The sequence below is a fragment of the Prinia subflava genome, chromosome 1 (assembly GCF_021018805.1).
Source record: "Prinia subflava isolate CZ2003 ecotype Zambia chromosome 1, Cam_Psub_1.2, whole genome shotgun sequence".
Classification (NCBI taxonomy): domain Eukaryota; kingdom Metazoa; phylum Chordata; class Aves; order Passeriformes; family Cisticolidae; genus Prinia; species Prinia subflava.
Window position 1 is genome coordinate 71,061,230 of NC_086247.1, and position 18,899 is coordinate 71,080,128.

Consider the following 18,899-nt stretch of genomic DNA (forward strand, 5'->3'; position numbering starts at 1 on the left):
CCATTGTGCCCCATAGATCCTCCCCCAGCCCCATAGACCATCTCCTCTGCCCCACAGAGCCCTTATAGAGCGCCATAACTGCTCCACAGAGCCACTGAGAATCTCCACAGTTCCCCACAGAGTCTTTTTAGAGCCCCACAGACTCCGCATAAGGCCCCATAGAGACATCACCCCACCCTTCCCCAGCCCGAGTTTGGCGGGGGAGGGGAGCCGCCGGGGTCCCCTGGGGTCCATCCTGCGGCGCCACCAGGACCGGGAGGGAGGGGGCGACAGATGGACGGGGGAAGGGAGGGGGAAGGGGGAAGGGGGGAGGGACAGGCAGGAGACAGAGCAACAGTGGGACATAGAGAACATGCGGGGACCAGGGGGATGTGGAGGAGGTAGAAGGAGTATGGGAGATGCAGGACACAGGGCTGGTGGGCCAGGCAGTGGTGGGGTGATGAATAGAAAGTCAAGAGAAATGGAGGGACATGGAACAGAATATCAGTAGGGCATGGGGGGTTCTGGGACATGGTGTGTGGTGGGATGGGGCGGTTGGTGGCTAGGGAGACACTGAGGCCAGGACAGAGGGACCCCAGCACCTGCAGCAGAAGGTGCAACCTCAGGAGCCAAGACCTGCCCTCGGGGTCCACTCAGGCTCTGCCCCATGTGTGGGGGTCCCAGATGCTGTCCCTCACCTCTGGGGGTCCCTCCCTCTCCACTTTCACATCTGCCCCCAGACGTGTCTCTCCCCCCACATGGATCTAGGTTGGTGTGGAGCAGATTGAGGTTAAGGAACACCATGGAGCAGATAGAGACACACCATAAAGCAGCTCAAGGGAGAGCTCATGGTTCACATTGCATTGCACTGCGGGTCTGCTTGCATCATGCTGTGGGGCACGCTGTGCTGCACACTGGTTGGTGATCTTGTGTGGGTTACAGGCATCTTGTGGGTGCCATGCCATGGGGAAACCCCACCCTTCCCACACAAACAAAGCCCCACAAAAACTGCTGTTGCTCAATGCTTTTTATTGGCTGACCAAGGTTAGGGGGGTGGGAGTTGGGGTGGGCCACTTGGAGGTCCAGGGGATATTGTTGGGGGTCCAGACCGTCACTCTTCGTTGAGTCCCTTCTGATGGGGAAGGAGAAAAAGGAACTGTGAGCATGAAGAAGTTGAGGGGCAGACACGGGGCAGCTGTAGAGCAGGGGAAATTCCCACCTTGGCTCCAATGTCGCGGCTCTTGGCCCGCAGCTTGTTGACCTGGGACTCGGCGATGTCAGCACGCTCCTCTGCCTCATCCAGCTCGTGCTGCGCCTTGCGGAACTTGGCCAGGTTGGTGTTGGCCTGTTCCTCCTGAGGAGGCAGGGACACCACACAGCTCTGTCTGGCCTCCTGCCACCCTGACAGCTGTCCCTCCATCCTACCTCCTTATTGCTCCATCTGGACCCACCTGTCCTTCCAGACATCCCATCTTCCAGCCATCCAACCATCTACTCAACAAACTATCCATCTAACATTCCATCCATCCATCCATCCATCCATCCATCCATCCATCCATCCATCCATCCATCCATCCACCCTTCCCACCATCACCTCTACATCCACCACCCACTCATTTTCCCCACTTTCTCTTGACCTACTCTCCTCACCCCCTGACACCCCACCCTTCAACCACCCCAAGGTCCCCTGCTACTCCCCACATTCTCTCCCACACCCCAATCCCACACTCTCCCCTCCTGGAGGGTGGTCCCACAGATGTCCCTCCAGTACTCACCGCCTCCTCTGCCTGTCGTTTGTAGGCCTTGACCTTCATTTGGAGCTTGTCCACAAGGTCCTGGAGCCGGACCAGGTTCTTACGGTCCTCTTCCGTCTATGGGGTGAGACACAAGTGAGTCAGGACATTACCCTACCTGTGCTTTGAATCACCACCAGAGCCGTGAGGGTCAGGAGACAGTTAATGATGTTCTTGGGAAAGTTAATTATGTTCTTGGAATTTCTCTAGATCTGTGGGGTGGCCTCAACTGTAGGGAAGAAAGTGGGTTGTCTCCCTGTTTGAAGGTATCTTCTTGCCCCTGATGAGGTCCCACCTGAGGTTCTGGATCATGCAAAGACCCCATGGACGCCGGGACACCGAGAGGTGGCCTGAGTAGCTCATGACCCAGACCATATTCTAGGTCCCACTACAGTATCGGATGTGCACACAGTGGGTGGTCTGGTTTACCTGTGTCTCTCTGATCAGCAGGTCAGCCATGTTCTAGGTCATGTACAGAATGGGACATAGGACCCTGGGACCACAGAGAGAGTGGATGACCTCCAGTGCCACCTCAGGCAACCCACCTGGTAGCTGAGCTCCTTGACACGACGCTCAGACTTGCGGAGACCCTTGACACTCTCAGCATGGCGCTTCTGCTCAGCCTCCAGCTCATTCTCCAGCTCCCGCACACGAGCCTCCAGCTTCTGCAGCTGCTTCTTGCCCCCTTTGAGGGCCAGCTGCTCAGCCTCATCCAGTCTCATCTGCAGATCCTTGATGGTCTGCTCCATGTTCTTCTTCATCCGCTCCAGATGGGCACTGGTGTCCTGCTCCTTCTTCAGCTCCTCTGCCATCATGGCTGCCTGCCCGAGGAGAGAAGCAAGCGGAGAAGGAGGACCAAAGCATGCTCTCCATCACCCTCCAGTGGAAGGTGTCCTAGATGTTGGTCCCGCCATGGCACTCACATCAGTGATGGCTTTCTTGGCCTTCTCCTCAGCATTCCTGCACTCCTGGATGGCCTCTTCCACCTCTGTCTGCAGCTGGGAGATGTCAGCCTCCATCTTCTTCTTCTGGTTGATGAGGCTGGTGTTCTAGAGTTAGAGGAGAGGATCTCAGCAGGTGTCTGTTGAGCTGCTGACACATCCTTCTTCCACCCCCCAGTACTTAATGCCCCTCTACTCTCTGCCAACTCTGCAGGCTTAAAGGATCTGGAGATTTTGACAACTCAACCCGTTAGAAGCCCACCCATGGATAGAGGTGACCTCTGTCCTGGAAGGTATGTGAGGTCTCACCTGTGAGTGGAGAAGCTGAACCCTCTCGCTGGCCTCAATCAGCTCCTGCTCAGCCAACTTGCGGGCCCTCTCAGTCTGTTCTACCACTGCCCGCAGCTCCTCCAGCTCTGACTGGAGGAGGTTGTTTCTCCTCTCCACGATGGCAATATTCTCCTTCAGGTCCTCATTGACCCGTACCATGTCATCCAGCTGCAGTTGGGTGTCCTACAAGGTGGCATGTGGGAGGAAGGTGAATGGTGGGGAAGCAGCACCTTTCTTCCACTCTGGGGTGGTGGGACCTACTACATCTCGACATGCTTAGGGGATAGAGGTCTGATGGGTACCTTGAGGTAGCCCTGCAATGTCTTGACTTGCTTCTGAGCCTCAGCAGCCACACGGTTGGCATGGCTGAGCTGAATCTCCATCTCATTGAGGTCACCCTCCATCTTCTTCTTCAGCCTCAGGGCCTCATTGCGGCTCCGCGTCTCAGCGTCCAGAGACGTCTGCAGTGAGTCCACCACCCGCAGGTGGTTGCGCTTGGCCTGCTCCATCTCCTCATCCTTCTCGGCCAGCTTGCGCTCATAGTCTGCCTTGACCTGGTTGAACTCCAGTTGCGCCCTCAGGATCTTTCCCTCCTCGTGCTCCAGAGAGGCCTGGTGGAAACAGAGAGAAATTAGATGGCCACAGAGAGGACTGGGACAAATTAGGGTCTCATGGGCATGTGATTTGGCTCACCTCAGCCTCCTCCAGTGCAGCTTGGAGCTCCAGTTTCTCAGCATCCAGCTGCTTCCGGACCTTCTCCAGTTCATGGATGGTCTTGTGGCTGCCACCCAGCTGCTCCGTCAGGTCCGAGATCTCCTCTGCCCAGATGATATCACATCAAACTTGGTGGAAGGTAGTGGAATACAACAAGATGGGCAGGAAAAGACCACAGTCTTACCTTGGAGATTCTTGTTTTCCCTCTTTAAAGTCTCTAAGTGATCAAGTGACTCTTCATAAGCATTTTTAAGCTTGAAGAGCTCGGTGCTGAGGGATCTGGCCTCTTTCTGTGATGCTTCCAGCTCCACCTGTGACTCTTCAAACTTCTGCTTCCACTCAGACAAGATCTATGATGACACCCATGCTCAGCAGCTGCTTTGCCCATGAAGAACCCTCTTTCCATCCTCCTCCTCCTTTCCCCAATACTCTCCTGACTTAAAGCTCTGCTAAAACATGGCCATTGAAAGTTCAGCTTTCTTCTGGACTTCTCCTGCCTGTTTTTAATTCATGGGACCCATATGTCTCTACCTCCTCCCCACCCTTCTCCTTCCACCTTTTTTTTGGTCCTCCCACCTTGTCAAAGTTTCTCTGCTTCTTGTCCAATGCAGCAGCTGCTGCATTTGACCGCTCCAGGTCTGCCATGAGGTCCTCAATCTCGTTCTGCAGACGGTGCTTGGTCTTCTCCAGGGAGGAACACTTGGCATTGACTGCCTCCACCGCCTCCTCAGCCTCCTGCAGCCGCTGGGCCAGCTTCTTCCTGCCGTGGGAGAAAACTCAGCTGTAGTGACCAAGTGGGTCTTCTTAAACCTTCTTGCCCCCACTGCTTGGCTGAGGCTCTGCCCTAGATCTCTACCATCTCCAGGTTTCCATACATTCCATACATTTCCATACATTCTCTGGATCCTTGTACTGTAGAAGAGTCTCCACTGTTCCCTGCCCCACTGAAGCTCCCTTCTTGGGGAGATGACTCACTTGGCCTCCTCCAGCTCCTCAGTGCGTTGAATGGCATCTGTCTCATACTTGGTCCTCCACTGTGCCACCTCAGAGTTGGCCTTGGAGAGTGAGCGCTGGAGCTCAGCCTTGGCCTCTGTCTCCTCCTCATACTGCTCCCTCAGGAGGTCGCAGTCATGCCGGGCCGACTGGAGGGCATGGGCCAGTGCATTCTTTGCCTGGAGAGGAGAGAGTTATGAGGCGAGGAGAAGTTGGGTCCATATCAACTTGATCTATATTGTCATTCTCCAACTCCAACAACCTAGTTACCAACCAACCAACCCAACCCAGCTCAACCCAACCCAACCCAAGCCAACCTCCTTATAACCCACCAACCCTACTGAACTTCTGAGGACCCCCAATTCGTTTTCTTCTACTGTGAGGGAAAGCTCATGATGCACCTCTCAAAGCCAAACCAACCACATTCTTGACACTGGAGGAGTTCTTTCAGCCCCACTGACCCCCCAACAAAGCCCTACCTTGACTTCTTCCTCTAGCTGCCTCTTGAGGTCCTCCAGCTGTTGTGTGTAGGTGAGTTTCCCCCGTGTCATCTGGTTGATAAAGGCTTCCTTCTCCTCCAGCTGCCTGGAGAGCTCACCTGCTCAGAGGAATGGGGGATAATCACGTGCAGGACACATCCCAAAGCCACCCACTAGGCAAGACCTAGGCATTGGGTTAGGGAAGAGCAAGCCTCTCACCATTTTCCGTCTGGAGCTTAGCTCGTTGAGTGGTGAGGTCATTGACCATGCGTTGAGCCTCTTCAGACTTGGTCCGGTGCTCATTCATCTGATCTTCCATGGTGCGGCACATCTTCTCCAGGTTAGCCTACAAACAGGAAGGGCAGGAAGATGAAAGGGAACCTTGAACAGGCAGTGGAAGTGTTTTCTCTTCATGGCTGGAGACCTATTTCCTACCTTGGCCTTTATCAGTTGCTCCATGTTGGAGCCAACATCATCGAGTTCCAGCTTGAGCTCACTCTTCTCCTTCTCCAGCTTCTGCTTGACACGCTGTAAGTTGTCAATCTGCTCGCTGAGCTCAGCCACGCTGTCGGCGTGCTTCTTGCGCAGTGCAGCAGCCGTGGCCTCGTGCTGCAGCGTGGCCTCTTCCAGATCCCGCCGCATCTTCTGGAACTCTGCCTCCCGCTTCTTGTTGAGCTCAATCTGCACTGAAGTGGCACCACCTGCCTCCTCCAGCCTCTCGCTGATCTCCTCCAGCTCCCGTGACAAGTCTGAGCGCAGCTTCTCCACCTTGGCTCTGCCTGTCCGCTCTGCCTCCAGCTCTTCCTCCAGCTCCTCAATCCGTGCCTGTGCTCCGGGGATTAACATGTTTTCAGCAGACTTGGCTCCACCCAACTCCTCCACTCAACTCAACCAATCAAGCTGGAGAGTCTTCAAGTCAATTCAAGTCAACCCAACCAACTGTAGACTTCAGCTCAACCCCGACAACTGTAGACCCTTCACCTCAACCAGTCTCAATCCCATCCAGTTCTCTTCAACCTAGTCACAATCTGAGCTCTCCAGATCAACCTGTCCTTATTTGAAGACACTCCACCTTCTCAAATTACCTTTAGATCCTTCAGCTCAACTGGTCTTGAGGACATTCAACTCAACCAGTCCTAGAGCTAACTGGACTAACTGACAACTCACAAACTTCTGTAAGGACATTGGAATGAACATGATTCAGCACAGATGGTCTGTTTAGCTCGGATGATTCTACCCAAGATGCTGCTCCTACCTTGACTACTCCAAACCTGTTGGTTCAGGTCAACCCCCCCAAAAGCCAACCTGTCCAAGAGCCCATGAGAAATTTCAAGGCAATAAATGACAGAAGGGTTCTGGGACAAGAGATGTGCCATGGGCTTCCCAGCCCAGGTGGGTGACACACTAGTTTAGGTCCTTCTCAAAAAGATATTAAGAAGACAATGGTTCCTACTTCTGCTTGACCCCCAAGCTGAAGCCCACTTCACCTGAAGCTCTTTGAGCTTCTTCTGGAGCTGGGCTGCAACTGCTTGTTCATCCTCAATTCTGGCGTTGAGGGCATTGAGCTCAAAGTCTTTCCTGTGTGTGGGGAGAAACACCAGTAAGTCGTTCTCCCAAGTGCTCATCAGAGGTGTTATAGGTAAAGGACGAGTAAGTCTGTGGGCCCTTACTTTTTCAGCCTCTCATCCAGTTGTTGCTTGTCATTCTCCAGGTCCATTATATTCTCCTGAGCCAGCTTCAAATCACCTTCCAGCTTCCTTTTTGCCCGTTCCAGGTCCATCCGGATCTTCTTCTCCTGCTCCAGTGAACTCTCCAGCTACAAGTCCGGAAGAGACACCCCCATCAGCCTCTGCAAACACACATTCCAGAAGGACTTCCACACCCCAAGGGACCAGCTATGGGTCCCACATCGTGGGAGTGGAACCGACACTCACATCATCCACTTGCTGTTCCAGCTTGACTTTGGCCTTTGTCAAAGTGTTGACTTTGTCTTCCTCTGCCTGCAGGTCATCCAGCGCTTGCTGATGAGATTCTTGCAGTGCCTTCTTCTCCTTTGTTAGCTTGACAATGATCTCGTCCAGCCCGGCCATCTCCTCTGTGAGGTTCTTGACCTGCAGGAGGAGAAATATCAGGGCCTCCAACTTGGTACCAGAGGTAGAACAAGAGACAGGAGAGTGTTCTTGCTCTTGGTGAAGCTGGGTCTAAGTCAGGAGATGTAGTAAAACACAACCAGCCTTGATTCTTGGTGATGCAATCCAACCAGTCTTGGATCATCACAACCCAACCCAAGCAGTTTTGAGTCTTCATGACACAACTCATCCAGCTTTGAATTTGGCAGCCCAAACAGCTTTGATTCTCGGCATCCCAACCCAACCAGCCTTGGGTCTTCACTAGACTCTATTCACTTTGGCTTGAGTCAGCTCAATTCCCCACAATCTGAGGTCAAGACTTCTCCCCACACTCACCTTGTTCTCAGTGGCATGTTTCTCCTTCTCCACCTTGGCCAACGACAACTCCAGGTCATCAATGTCCTTCTTCAGCTCTGAGCATTCATCCTCCAACTTCCTCTTCTTTGCTGTCAATTCAGCATTCATCTCCTCCTCATCCTCCATCCGCTCCGTCATCTCTTTCACCTTGGCCTCTAGCTGGATCTTGTTCTTGATCAGCTGGTCACAACGCTCCTCAGCATCGGCCAGGTTGTCTTGCTCCTGGAAGGGGTAAGCTTGGTTTAAGGTGAATGAAAAAGGAGCTCAGGGCCAGGACATCTAGGTCACTCACAGCCTGCACTTGGAGCTGAAGGTCATTCTTCTCCTGCAGCATGGAGACCATTTTCTCCTCCAGCTCCTTCCGCCGGGCTTCTGACTTCTCTAAGGCCTCCTTCAGCCGCCCAAACTCTTCTTTCATGTTCTGTGGGAGGCACAAAGGTACCATGTATATATCACTTCTTCCTTTTTGTCCCCACATATCACTTCCTCTCTCCATCCGCCCACCCACCTTCCCTACCCATGGCCCTGTCCTACCTGCATCTCTTTCTCTGTCTCAGCACTCTTCAACAAGGGCTTGATCTTGAAGTACAGCTTCATCCAAGGCCAGTTCTTCACCCCCATGAAGGCCCTGATGTTCCACTGGATCACCAGCAATGAATCCCTGGAGAAGCCATGTCAAGATGTGGATCACCAGAGGCTTCCGCTCAGCATGGATGCAACATCATCTCCATCTCACTACCTACCTGCGCTCTAGGATTTTCTTGAACTCCTGACGAGACAGGAAACCACGGACTTGGGCCTGCAAGCGGGTCATGATCCGGGCCAGGCGCTCATCCCTCATCTCCTCCAGAAGCCCCAGAAGCCCAGCCTTGAAGAAGACCTTTGAGGAGAGATGAAGGTAAGTGCTGCTGGGACTTGGAGGCATGGTGGAGGGATGGGTAGTGGTGTGGATGGAGGGAGCTCAGATGGGCAGGTGGACAATGATGGGACCATAGAGTCCATCTGGTCCCACCATAAAAGTGTTGTGAATGGTGTGACTACCAGAACCAAGACCAAGTGACTTCACCTTAGTGTGTCCAAATTTGTACTGATTGTGGTCAATATCAAGGGATCCCAGGAGCTTCTCAGCACCCTTGCGGCTGTCAATGAACTGCCCCTCAGGGATGGCAGCAGGGTTCAAGATGCGGTACCTGGTAACAAGAGAGGACAGGGAACCTCTGAAATCAGCCCCAGCGGGTTGTCCACCACATCCCCACATTTTCTCCTCTGTGCCTACCGCTGGCGGAAGTCCCCATAGAGGATGCGATTGGGGAAGCCCTTGCGGCAGATGCGGATGCCTTCCAGCACTCCATTGCAGCGGAGCTGGTGCATTACCAGGGGGTTGTTCATCACACCTGGTGAGTCATCAAGACTGGTGAATCAGAGCCTGCCCCACAGCACTGCTCCCCACCACCAACTTTGGCCAGGGCCCAGCACTGTCCTCTGGATCAACCCTCAGGGATTGACTTACCAGGAGACTTGGTCTCATTGGGGATGATGCAGCGGACGAAATGAGGGTGGGTGGACCGCAGGTTGGTCATCAACTTGTTGAGATTCTCCTGAAAGACAGAGGAGGAAATGATGAAGGGAATGAAGACACCCCCCAGCCTGTCCCACCAAGGGTCATCCCTTGCCCTAGGACATGTTATCCATGCCCACACACACTGGCATCCACCAATAACCCTTGGACTCTCACCCGATGCAGGGCGGAGACAGTTTGGAAGGAGGAACCTTTCTTCTTAGCTCCTTTCCCCTTCTCCACGGCTGTTGGAGAAGAAGAAAGGATGAGATAGGACAGGGACAGGGTGGGAAGAACCCCAGATGCTGAGGAAGGGGATTCCTCTTACGTGCATCAGCCCCAGCATAGTTGGCAAAGAGGTTAGCCAACAGCTTCAGGGCTGATTTCTGGTAGAGCCCCACCACTGTCTCGTTGAGGGGGTCCTTGTTCTTCTGCAGCCACCCAATGATGTTGTAGTCCACTGTGCCAGCATAGTGGATAAGGGCAAAGTGGGCCTCTTGCTTCCCCTTGATGTTTCGTGGCTTCCCAAAGTTGGCCGACTTGCCCAGGTGATTATCAAAGAGCTTGGCCTTGAAGGTCATGTCCGTGGCCTTGGGAAACATGCACTCCTCCTCCAGGATGGACATGATCCCCATGGGCTAGGAAGAAAAAACCTTGTTGGCTACAGTGAGCACCAAGTACAACCCAACTGGCCAACTTCAGGGTTCCTGCCAAGCTGCAACTGAAAGGGCCCTTCCCCAGCCTCATGAGGCCCTGAGGGAGGTGGTACCTTCTCAATGAGGTCAATGCAGGCCTGGAGGTCCATGCCAAAATCAATGAACTCCCACTCAATGCCCTCCTTCTTGTATTCCTCCTGTTCCAGCACGAACATGTGGTGGTTGAAAAACTGCTGCAGCTTCTCATTGGTGAAGTTGATGCAGAGCTGCTCGAAGCTGTTGAACTGGGGAAGGAGAAAAGAGATGGCCAATGGAGTCAACAGAACAACTAGTTTGTTCAGTGGGGTCAACCTCAGCCCCAAATGGGTCAACACAAATGAAAACAAAGTCATCTGACCATCCAGCAGGATGAACTCTACACCGAATGGGGTCAACACAACACAGTCAACCAGGGCTTACATCAAAGATTTCAAAGCCAGCAATGTCCAGCACACCAATGAAGTACTGCCGTGGCTGCTTGGTCTCCAGTGAATTGTTGATCCTGGTCACCATCCAGTTGAACATCTTCTCATACACGGCTTTGGCCAAGGCTCCGACAGCATAAATCACCTGGAAGGGGGATGGTCCATCAGTGAGAGGGTCCTCTTGGTGTTCTTCTTGCTGGAGATGACACTATGTTACCCCAAAAGGAGGACATTTTGGGGATGTCCTACTCACCTGCTGGACATTCTGCCCCTTGGTGACATACTCATTGCCCACCTTGACCCGAGGGTGGCACAACCCCTTGAGAAGATCAGCTGAGTTCAGCCCCATTAGGTAAGCTGATTTGTCTGCCTCTGAGGATAAAGAAGAGAAAATATGAACCTGAAAGGATCATGGATTTCAGCCCAGTTCCCACCTCAACCTTGGCTGGACCCAACCTTCTGTGCCATCTGGTTCTGCCTGCTCTTCCCGTTGTTTCTGCTTGAACTTCATGTTGCCAAAGTGCATGATGGCTCCCGTCAGTTTATAGATGGAGTTCTTCTCCTCTGGGGTGAAGCCCAGGACATCAAAGGCACTCTGTGGGGCAAAAATGGGTTCAAGATCTTCTCCAGCCCACAGAGACACATACATACTGCCTGATGGCCTCCCATCTCACATCCGTGGCCAGGAGCTCCTCTCCATCATCAATGGATGGAACTGTGGTCTCTCCTTGGGAGATGAAGGCATAGTCATAGGGGTTGTTGGTCACCAGCATCATGTCTGAAAGGAGAAAAAGGGGTTGGGATAAGCAGGTCGCAAAAGGCATGCAAGGTCAGGTATTTTCTGGTAGGTTGAGAGCATGGCTCACCCAATAGCTCTGGCTTCTTATTGGAGAGGATCTGGTAGTAAATGTGGTAGTTTCTTTCAGCCTTCAGCTGGAAGATGACACGGGACTTCTCCAGGAGGTCTAGGGTGGGAATGAAGAGAAGACGGGTGGAAGTTGGAATGAGGAGATAGAGGGTTGGATGGATGAATGGAGGGAGGCTTGAGGATGTGGAAGGCTAGATGAATGGTGGCATGAGGAGAAGGGTAGACATGTGGATAGAGAGGTAGACAGAGGGAGGGACTGTGGACAACAAAATGTCCACTCATGGAGCCCTCAACCTACTCACAGGTCTCAATGTCAGCTGATGCCAACTTCCCGGTGGCCCCAAAATGGATCCGGATGAACTTCCCCTGGAAGAATAGTTGGAAGGAGGTGGTGGTGGCCACCTTCTCCCGGAACCTCAACCTACAGACCCTTCCTCAGGGACTCCACCCCATAGAATCTTCCTCACAGCCTTCAGGCCCAACACTCACAAATCGGGATGAATTGTCATTCCGGACAGTTTTGGCATTGCCGAAGGCTTCCAAGGCAGGGTTGGCCTGGATGATCTGGTCCTCCAGGGTGCCCTGGATGGAGCGGGACAGTGTCAGGGGGGTTCTCACAGTAAGGGACAGGGGATGTAGGGTGTGAGGTTGAAACGGATGGATGGGAGAACACAGTGGTCCGTGAAGGTTTGTGTGGGTGGTCAGGTTGATGGACAGAGATGTGGGTTGATGCCATGTGGATGGAGGAATGATTAGTTGGTTGGATGGGGATGGGACAGATGAATGGAAGGTTGGATAGATGGTTGGTTGATTGGTTGGATGATTGGGGTTTTGGGTGTTCAGTTGGGTAATTGTTTGGGTGGTTGATTGGACAGACAGGTGGCAGAATGTTGGCCACAACCCAGGGTGTCATCCACCACCCATCCCCTGCACTTACCTTGCCTGGGGCACCTGCCTCCTTCTTGCCACGGTCACCGATGGCAGCAATGACAGCAAAGTACTGGATGACCCTCTTGGTGTTCACTGTCTTCCCCGCCCCGGATTCTCCGCTGGAGGTAGCCAAGCAGAGCAATGGTCGGATACTGGTGCTATGGGGCTGGGGCTGGGGACTCACTGAGAAGGGATGGATAATGGATCCCCACAGATAAGTCCATGAAGTGATAAAGGATTGGCTAATGGACATGACTTCAAGGGGGAAGGGGAGGGGCTATGTGCCAGGTGGGGAGTCTTAGCTGTGAGCAGGACTAAGACAGTGTTTACAGATGAGATCACTCACGTGATGAGGATGGATTGGTTCTCCCGATCTGATGGGATGAGGAGAAGAAACATGAGGTTCTGAAGCCAACCTTGGCTCTGCCCCACCTCTCCTGCTCCTCAGAAAGGACCAGGGAATATGGTTATGGATCCCTACCTGTCAGCATGTTCTGGTAGGCATTGTCAGAGATGGAGAAGATGTGGGGTGGAGCTTCACTCCGCTTCTTTCCCCGGTAGGCAGCCACCACCTCAGCATTGTAGACGGGCAACCACTTGTAGGGGTTGACAGTCACACAGAAGAGCCCTGAGTAAGTCTAGAGAAAGGAACAGGTGGATCAGAGCCAGGAGGTGCCACCCCACCAGCTGGCCCAGGGGGTCTGCAGAAGTGACCTCAAGTATCTAGGTGATATCTTGGGTTTAGGTGATGCCTGTAGTCTGTAGATGGGACATCTTGGGTGTACAGGACCAAAGAGGTCTGGAGAGAGAATGTCCCAGTTCTGGGTGACCCATGTAATCTGGAGAAGGGACATCCTAGTTTTGAGTGGCCCAGAGGGTCTGGGATATCTTGATCTGGGTGGCTCAAGAGGTGTGAAGAAGGATCATCCCAGTTATGGGTGGACCATGAGATCTGGAGAAGGGACATCATGTATCTATACGGCCCAAGGGGTCTACAGAAGGGGTGTCCAAATTCTGGATGGGGTCTGAAGAACCTCATAGGCTCCCAACTCACATAGATCATCCAAGATGCGTAGCGATCCTTGAGGTTGTAGAGGACGGCGGGCTCATGGAGGAAAGTCAGCATGGCCATGTCCTCAATCTTGTCGAACTTGGGGGGGTTCTGCTGCATGATCTGGTCCTCCTTGACCGTCACTGTCTGCTCAAGGTAAGGAGGATCCCATGGAGCAGGAACACAGGGCAAGGAGTTGCCCCAGTTGTTCCCTCCCAAAGGGCTGGGAGCTGGGCATCTGGGTGTTCCCTTGACAGTCAGGGGAGGTCTAGGTGTCCCTCAAGTGATAGAGAAGATGTTTTGGGGTCTGGGTGTCTCTGGGGTAATAGAGGAGGTTAGATGGGGTCTAGCTGTCCAATGGGTTCTGGGAAAGATGGATCAGGGTCTAGATATCTCCTGGATTCTAGAGAAGATGATGTCAAATCTGAGCATCCAGTGGCTGCTGCAGAAGGCATGTTGGGGTCTAGATGTTTCTTGTGTTCTAGAGAAGGTGAGTTGGGTTCTTTGTGTCTCATGTGCAATAGAGTTGCTATTTTGAGGTTCTGGTCTCCCAGGTGCAGCTGGGGTCCCCCCACCTTGCCATGTTCGGTCTCAGCAGTGATCTTGGAGCCCTCACGGCTGACAATGGTGGCCTTGACAAATTCCTCCTTTTCATCAGGGACGAAAATGTCTTTCTTCAGGTCAAAGGGGCGGGTCTGGGCAGCCAACCGTTCCTTCTCCGACTTGCGGAGATAGGGGGCGGCCTCCCCAAATTCGGCCATCTCCACATCAGGCATGGTGGCGCTGGACAGGGCTGGATGGGGTAGGAGGGATCAGACTCTCCAAGTGCTGCCAGTTCCTCCCAGTTGACCCCACTGCAGCTCTTAACTTGGTGAACCTATCATTCCCTGCTCTTCTCCACATCTACCACTTCCTCCTGGTCAACCCAACTCCTTCATTCCTCCCCACTGCTCCCAGTTCCTCTCCAATGCTCCCACTCCTCCCAGCTGACTCATCCCAAGTCCATGTTCAGTGCTTCCATTATCTAGAGTTCCCTCCCAGTGCTTCCAGTTCCTCTCCAGTGCTCCCAGTCAGCCATATCCAAAGTGATCTCATCCCGTTCTTCTCCAGTGCTCCCAGTTCCTTTCCAGTGCTTCTAGCTCCTGCCCATCTCCATCCCAAGTTCCTTCTTGGAAGTCCAAGTGCTCTTCCCAGTACTCCCTATTCCTTGCACTGCCTCACACTCGCTGCCCTTTATCCTACCCCAGCACCTCCCAGTACTCCCCAGTACTCCTGCATCCCTCCCAGTCCTCCCCAGTTCCCCTACAGACCCTCCCAGTACCATCCCAGACCCTCCCAGTCACCTCCAGTCTCCCCAGACACCCCTCAGTTCCTTACACTGCTCAGCCCCACCTCTCTCTGTGGTCTCCGAGTCAGGGGAGGACAGTGCAGACTCAGGGCGGTTCCGGTCCTGCTCCGGGACACAACACCCCCCACGCAGTATGTCCCAGTATGTCCCAGTATATCCCGATTTGTCCAATTACATCCCAGCATCCCAGCCCCCCCAGTACTTCCCCAGTACACCACCACACACACACACACAGAGTACTGCTCAGTAAGTCCCAGTATCCCCCTAGAATTTATCCAGTAGCCTCCTTCCTCCCGCAGTATCAGTCCAGTCCCTCCCAGTTACTACATAAACCCTCCCAGCATCATCCCAGTCCCACCCTGTTTCCCCACATATGCTCCCAGTATCATCCCAGTCTCCCACAAAGACCCTCCCAGTTCCTTCCTAGATCCTCCCAGTCCCTCCCAGTTCCCCTATAGACCCTCCCAGTATGATACCAGTCCCTCCCAGTTCCCCCATAGACCCTCCCAGTTCTCCTATAGACCCTCCCAGTCCCTCCCAGTTCACCCATAGACCCTCCCAGTTCCCTCCCAGTTCCTCCCTGTTCCTTCCCAGTCCCTTTCAGTTGTCCCCAGTTCCCCCATAACCACCTCCCAGACCCCCACAGTGCTCCAAGTGCCCCCTGCCCCACCTGCCCCTGGGTCTGCAGGCACTGGCTGGGGACCCCCCTTATATCCCCCCTCCCCCCTGCAGCTGCGTCACCAGGAGGGGGGAGGGGGGGACAGTGACAGATGGGTGACCTCAAGGCCACCTTACTGCCCTATAGGGACACGGTGACCCCTATGGATCTACAGTACACTCCCCAAATTCAGAGGGCCCTCCCTCTGCTCTGTAGTCCTATAGGACCTTCACCACCCCATAGGGTCCAGTGACCCCTGTGGACCTATAAAGCTCGACCAGAAATATTGGACCCCCATATTTCAGATCCACAAGGATCCTATAGCTCCCCCCTACTTCATAGGACCTACTTCCAGCTCCATAGGACTTGCCCAGCCCCACAGGACACCACTTCAGCCCTATAGGACATGCATAGAACCCTTCTCAGCCCCACAGGGTTCCTATTACTTCCTTTCAATAGGACCCCTGTAATTGCACACAGCTCCACAGAATCCACTCCCAGACACCCCTCTCTAGTTCCATGGTCCTATAGGACCCACATCCAGCCTCACAGGACCTCTAAATATTTCTCTATAGGGCCTTTATACTTTCCCCCCCTTACCACAGGGCACTCCCAGCCCTATAGACTTTCCATACAACCCACTTCTAGCCTCATAGAATCCCCACAGGGCTCCCCCAGACTCATAGGACCCCCCACACCCACAGGATACCCCACTCTCAGCCCCTATAGGGTTCTCCTCTACTCCCCTTTCCTTCCACCCCCCCAGTTTATTACGGGATAGATGAGGCAAGCCAAAAGACTCGCCTGGATGCCTGGATCCCCCTGGGGTGGGGGAGGGGACAGACAGACAAAGGACAGGTGTGACCCCCCCCTTCCCCCTCCAAGGGAACTCAGGCATCTGTGCCCCTCCTCCCATCCCTTTGTTCCCTCTCCCTCCCCCCACAATGGGATATTTTTGGGACATCCCTGACATACGATCAGCTTGTGACGCCAGTGGGGCTGTGGGGCACCTTCACCTCATAACCATATATGGGGTTGGCCCTACAGGTTCCCCTTCCCCCCCTCGACCCCTATAACTCACCTAAGAATAGACGGGGCACCCAGGCATCCAAGCCCCATCAATCCCATGAGATGCCCTATAGAGGACCAGATGTCTGAATTCTACCCAATTTTCCTGATTCCCCCCCAAAGTTTCCTGATTTTCCCCCAGATTTCCTTGGTTTTCCCCTGATTTTCTTAAATGTCCCCCAGTTTGCCACAAATTTGCTTGATTTCCCTGTGCTTTCCCTATATTTCCATCAATTTGCCTGGAATTTCTTTGGTGTCCCCTAATTTTCCCAAATTTTCCAGATTTTTCCCCAAATGTCCTTATTTTTTTTCTGCAATTTGCCCCAAGTTTCCTTGTTTTGCCCTTGATTTTTCCAAATTATGGCCAAATTTAGTTTTCTCCAATTTCCCCCTAATTCCCTCACTTTGCTAAATTTCCCTCAATTTCCCCTTATTTCCCCTAATTTTCTCCTAATTTTCCTATCCTGACCTTTTACATCTAAATGTCCTCTTATCCACCCTGAATTTTCCCTAATCTCCCTAATCTCCCTCAATTTGGCCCATTTCTGTCAAGTTTTTTCTTCATTTTCCCTACACTTCCCTAAATTTCCATACATTTTCCCTGATTTTCCTAAGGTATCTCATTTTTCCCAAATTCGCCCAAATTTTCCTCAATTCCCTCTAATTAAAAAAAAAATTCGCCAATTTCTCCTAGTTTTCCCTGAATATATCCCTAATTCCCCCTAACTGAAATTTATTTCCCCAATTTGCCAACTTTTTCATCTATTTCTCCTCATTTTTATTACTTTCTCCAGATTTCCCCTCATTCCATCCTACTTTGCCCCAATCTTCCTTATTTTTCCCCCATTTCCCTGAATTTCCCCTTTATTTTTTCAGTTTCCACAGTTTTATTAATTTCATCCTAATTCATCCTGATTTTCCCCAACAATTTCGTAACTTACCTTGTTTTCTCCATATTTTACCTAATTTGTTCCAACACTTTATTGGATATGAGGGGAAACATAGCGACAAGGGTGAGGAAAAGGCTCAGGCACTTAATGCCTCCTCAGCTTCAGTCTTTAATAGTAAGAGCACTTGTTCTCAGCATACCCAGGACCATGAACTGGAAGACTGGGATGGGAAGAAGAACAAGGCCCCCATAAACAAAGGACTGCACCACTCAGGCATTTCCTTCCCTGAAACGGGCTCCTGGTGCTGCAGAAGCTCCTCATCCTCCCAGGACAGGTGAGGTCAGCTACTGCCTCTCCCTTGGCTGAACAGCACTTGACTCGAATTTGGTTCTGACTGACAGAGCTGGAGCTTTCCTTGACTTTAGTTTTGGCAATTCGGCCTTTTGTGTCTCTCCAGACAAAACCTCTCTGGACTTCCAGTCCCCTCCCGCCCCCATCCACTCTCTAATGACAGGGCTTCCTTTCCTGGTGCTTCCTCAGTGCCAAGAGCAGTCTCATCTATTCCGTTCAGCCGTTTGTGTTCCCTGACTGTCACACAGAGCAGTTTCTGTGCTGCCCCATCCGCTGTCCTGCCTTCCATATGTGCCAAGTGCTGCCAGCTGCCGGCAGAGCCGCCTCCCACCCGCCCCAGCCGTGCTCCCCTGCCCGTTTGCATCCCTGGCACAATGGCCTTCACTCAGTCTGGGGAAAAGAAATGGGATCTATTGCCAGAGAAAACTGACCCAATACCTTCCCCTCTTCTTCGCCAGGATCTCTGACTCAAGACAGGTAGGAACTGTGGCAGCCTGAGGTAGTTCAAAAAGCCAGAGGTCTCCTTCTGCAATGAGAAGGGGAAATGAGTGTCCTTTTCCTCTGTGGTGTGTGACTGCTGGCAGAGCAGTGCCACAGAGATCAGACTGCAGCAGCACACCTAAATACTGACTGCTGAAACTGTCCTTTCTTTATGCCACTCCCTTGAGGAGGACTCAAGACATGGATGGAGAGGAAGGCAACTCTAATTCCTGCCATGGCACTCTCTTCCTCTATCAGAAAGTGTGAGACAACAGGAAAAGGAAGTGTGGCCATAAACAGACTCTGTTTCATCAGCACCAGCCTTCTGGCTGGCTATGACAGGAAACTGGAGGAGAATACATGTTGCAGGGAGTCTCTGTGTCAAGACTTCTGCAGCGTGCCCTTCCTCACAACTCCAGTAAAATCTGGGACCCCAGCCTGCTCCAGGCTTGGCAATGGCCTTTGTGCTGCCATCATGGATGGAGTCCTGCACTTCACTCTCAGAAAAAGAGACAATGAATTTTAGGGCTACAAGACTGAGTTAACAAAGTTGAGTAGCAAGCGTGACAGTGACTTAGCAAGTCTCGAGGTTGGAGCTTCACTGGGTGCCTCTGAACTTTTTTTCTTCAGGCCAAGAAAAAGGGAGCAATAGATGCATGGGAAGGGAGTTCCTACAGAAAACAGCCATGGAAACCACAGGTGGTTAGCTTTTTCTTCTAAAAGCAATCTCCAGGTGGGCTGCTGTGAGCTCAGAGGCATCTGACAGGTGCACAGCATTCTGATCCAGTGCACGTCTGCCCAGTCTGGACTCGCGGCTCCTGCTGCGCCTGTAGCTCAGGCAGAGACAGGGAAGGCTGCAAGG

At 52.8% G+C, this 18,899-nt stretch overlaps 1 protein-coding gene across 1 annotated transcript; it reads right to left on the reverse strand.

Moving 5' to 3' along the window:
- Positions 1–1,012: 1,012 nt before the first annotated feature.
- Positions 1,013–14,745, reverse strand: LOC134551639 (myosin-7). The gene is made up of 40 exons (XM_063399505.1): positions 14,635–14,745; positions 13,818–14,035; positions 13,246–13,389; positions 12,673–12,829; positions 12,538–12,565; positions 12,199–12,310; positions 11,751–11,843; positions 11,564–11,627; positions 11,260–11,358; positions 11,068–11,171; positions 10,850–10,988; positions 10,647–10,765; positions 10,389–10,538; positions 10,043–10,213; positions 9,602–9,911; positions 9,451–9,518; positions 9,226–9,313; positions 8,992–9,109; positions 8,782–8,905; positions 8,459–8,595; positions 8,250–8,376; positions 8,008–8,136; positions 7,695–7,937; positions 7,164–7,340; positions 6,900–7,045; positions 6,717–6,807; positions 5,665–6,054; positions 5,449–5,575; positions 5,230–5,348; positions 4,733–4,929; positions 4,334–4,517; positions 3,942–4,107; positions 3,737–3,861; positions 3,346–3,654; positions 3,023–3,226; positions 2,696–2,821; positions 2,318–2,593; positions 1,755–1,850; positions 1,199–1,333; positions 1,013–1,111 (listed from the first exon to the last, which is right to left on the reverse strand). The coding sequence occupies exons 2-40, from the start codon at positions 14,016–14,018 to the stop codon at positions 1,091–1,093; spliced, it is 5,814 nt and encodes a 1,937-aa protein (XP_063255575.1). The 5' UTR covers positions 14,019–14,035; positions 14,635–14,745; the 3' UTR covers positions 1,013–1,090.
- Between the last annotated feature and the right edge of the window lie 4,154 nt (positions 14,746–18,899).

What these genes read in the sequence shown, in the direction of transcription:
- LOC134551639 (XM_063399505.1), bottom strand. Translation starts at nt 14,018, where the DNA reads ATGCCTGATGTGGAGATGGCCGAATTTGGGGAGGCCGCCCCCTATCTC. An exon ending in CTACCAGAACATGCTGACAG is followed by an intron (nt 12,566 to 12,672) that starts GTAGGGATCCAT and finishes TCATCCCATCAG; the next exon opens with ATCGGGAGAACCAATCCATC. An exon ending in CTGGATGAGAGGCTGAAAAA is followed by an intron (nt 6,808 to 6,899) that starts GTAAGGGCCCAC and finishes CCCCACACACAG; the next exon opens with GAAAGACTTTGAGCTCAATG.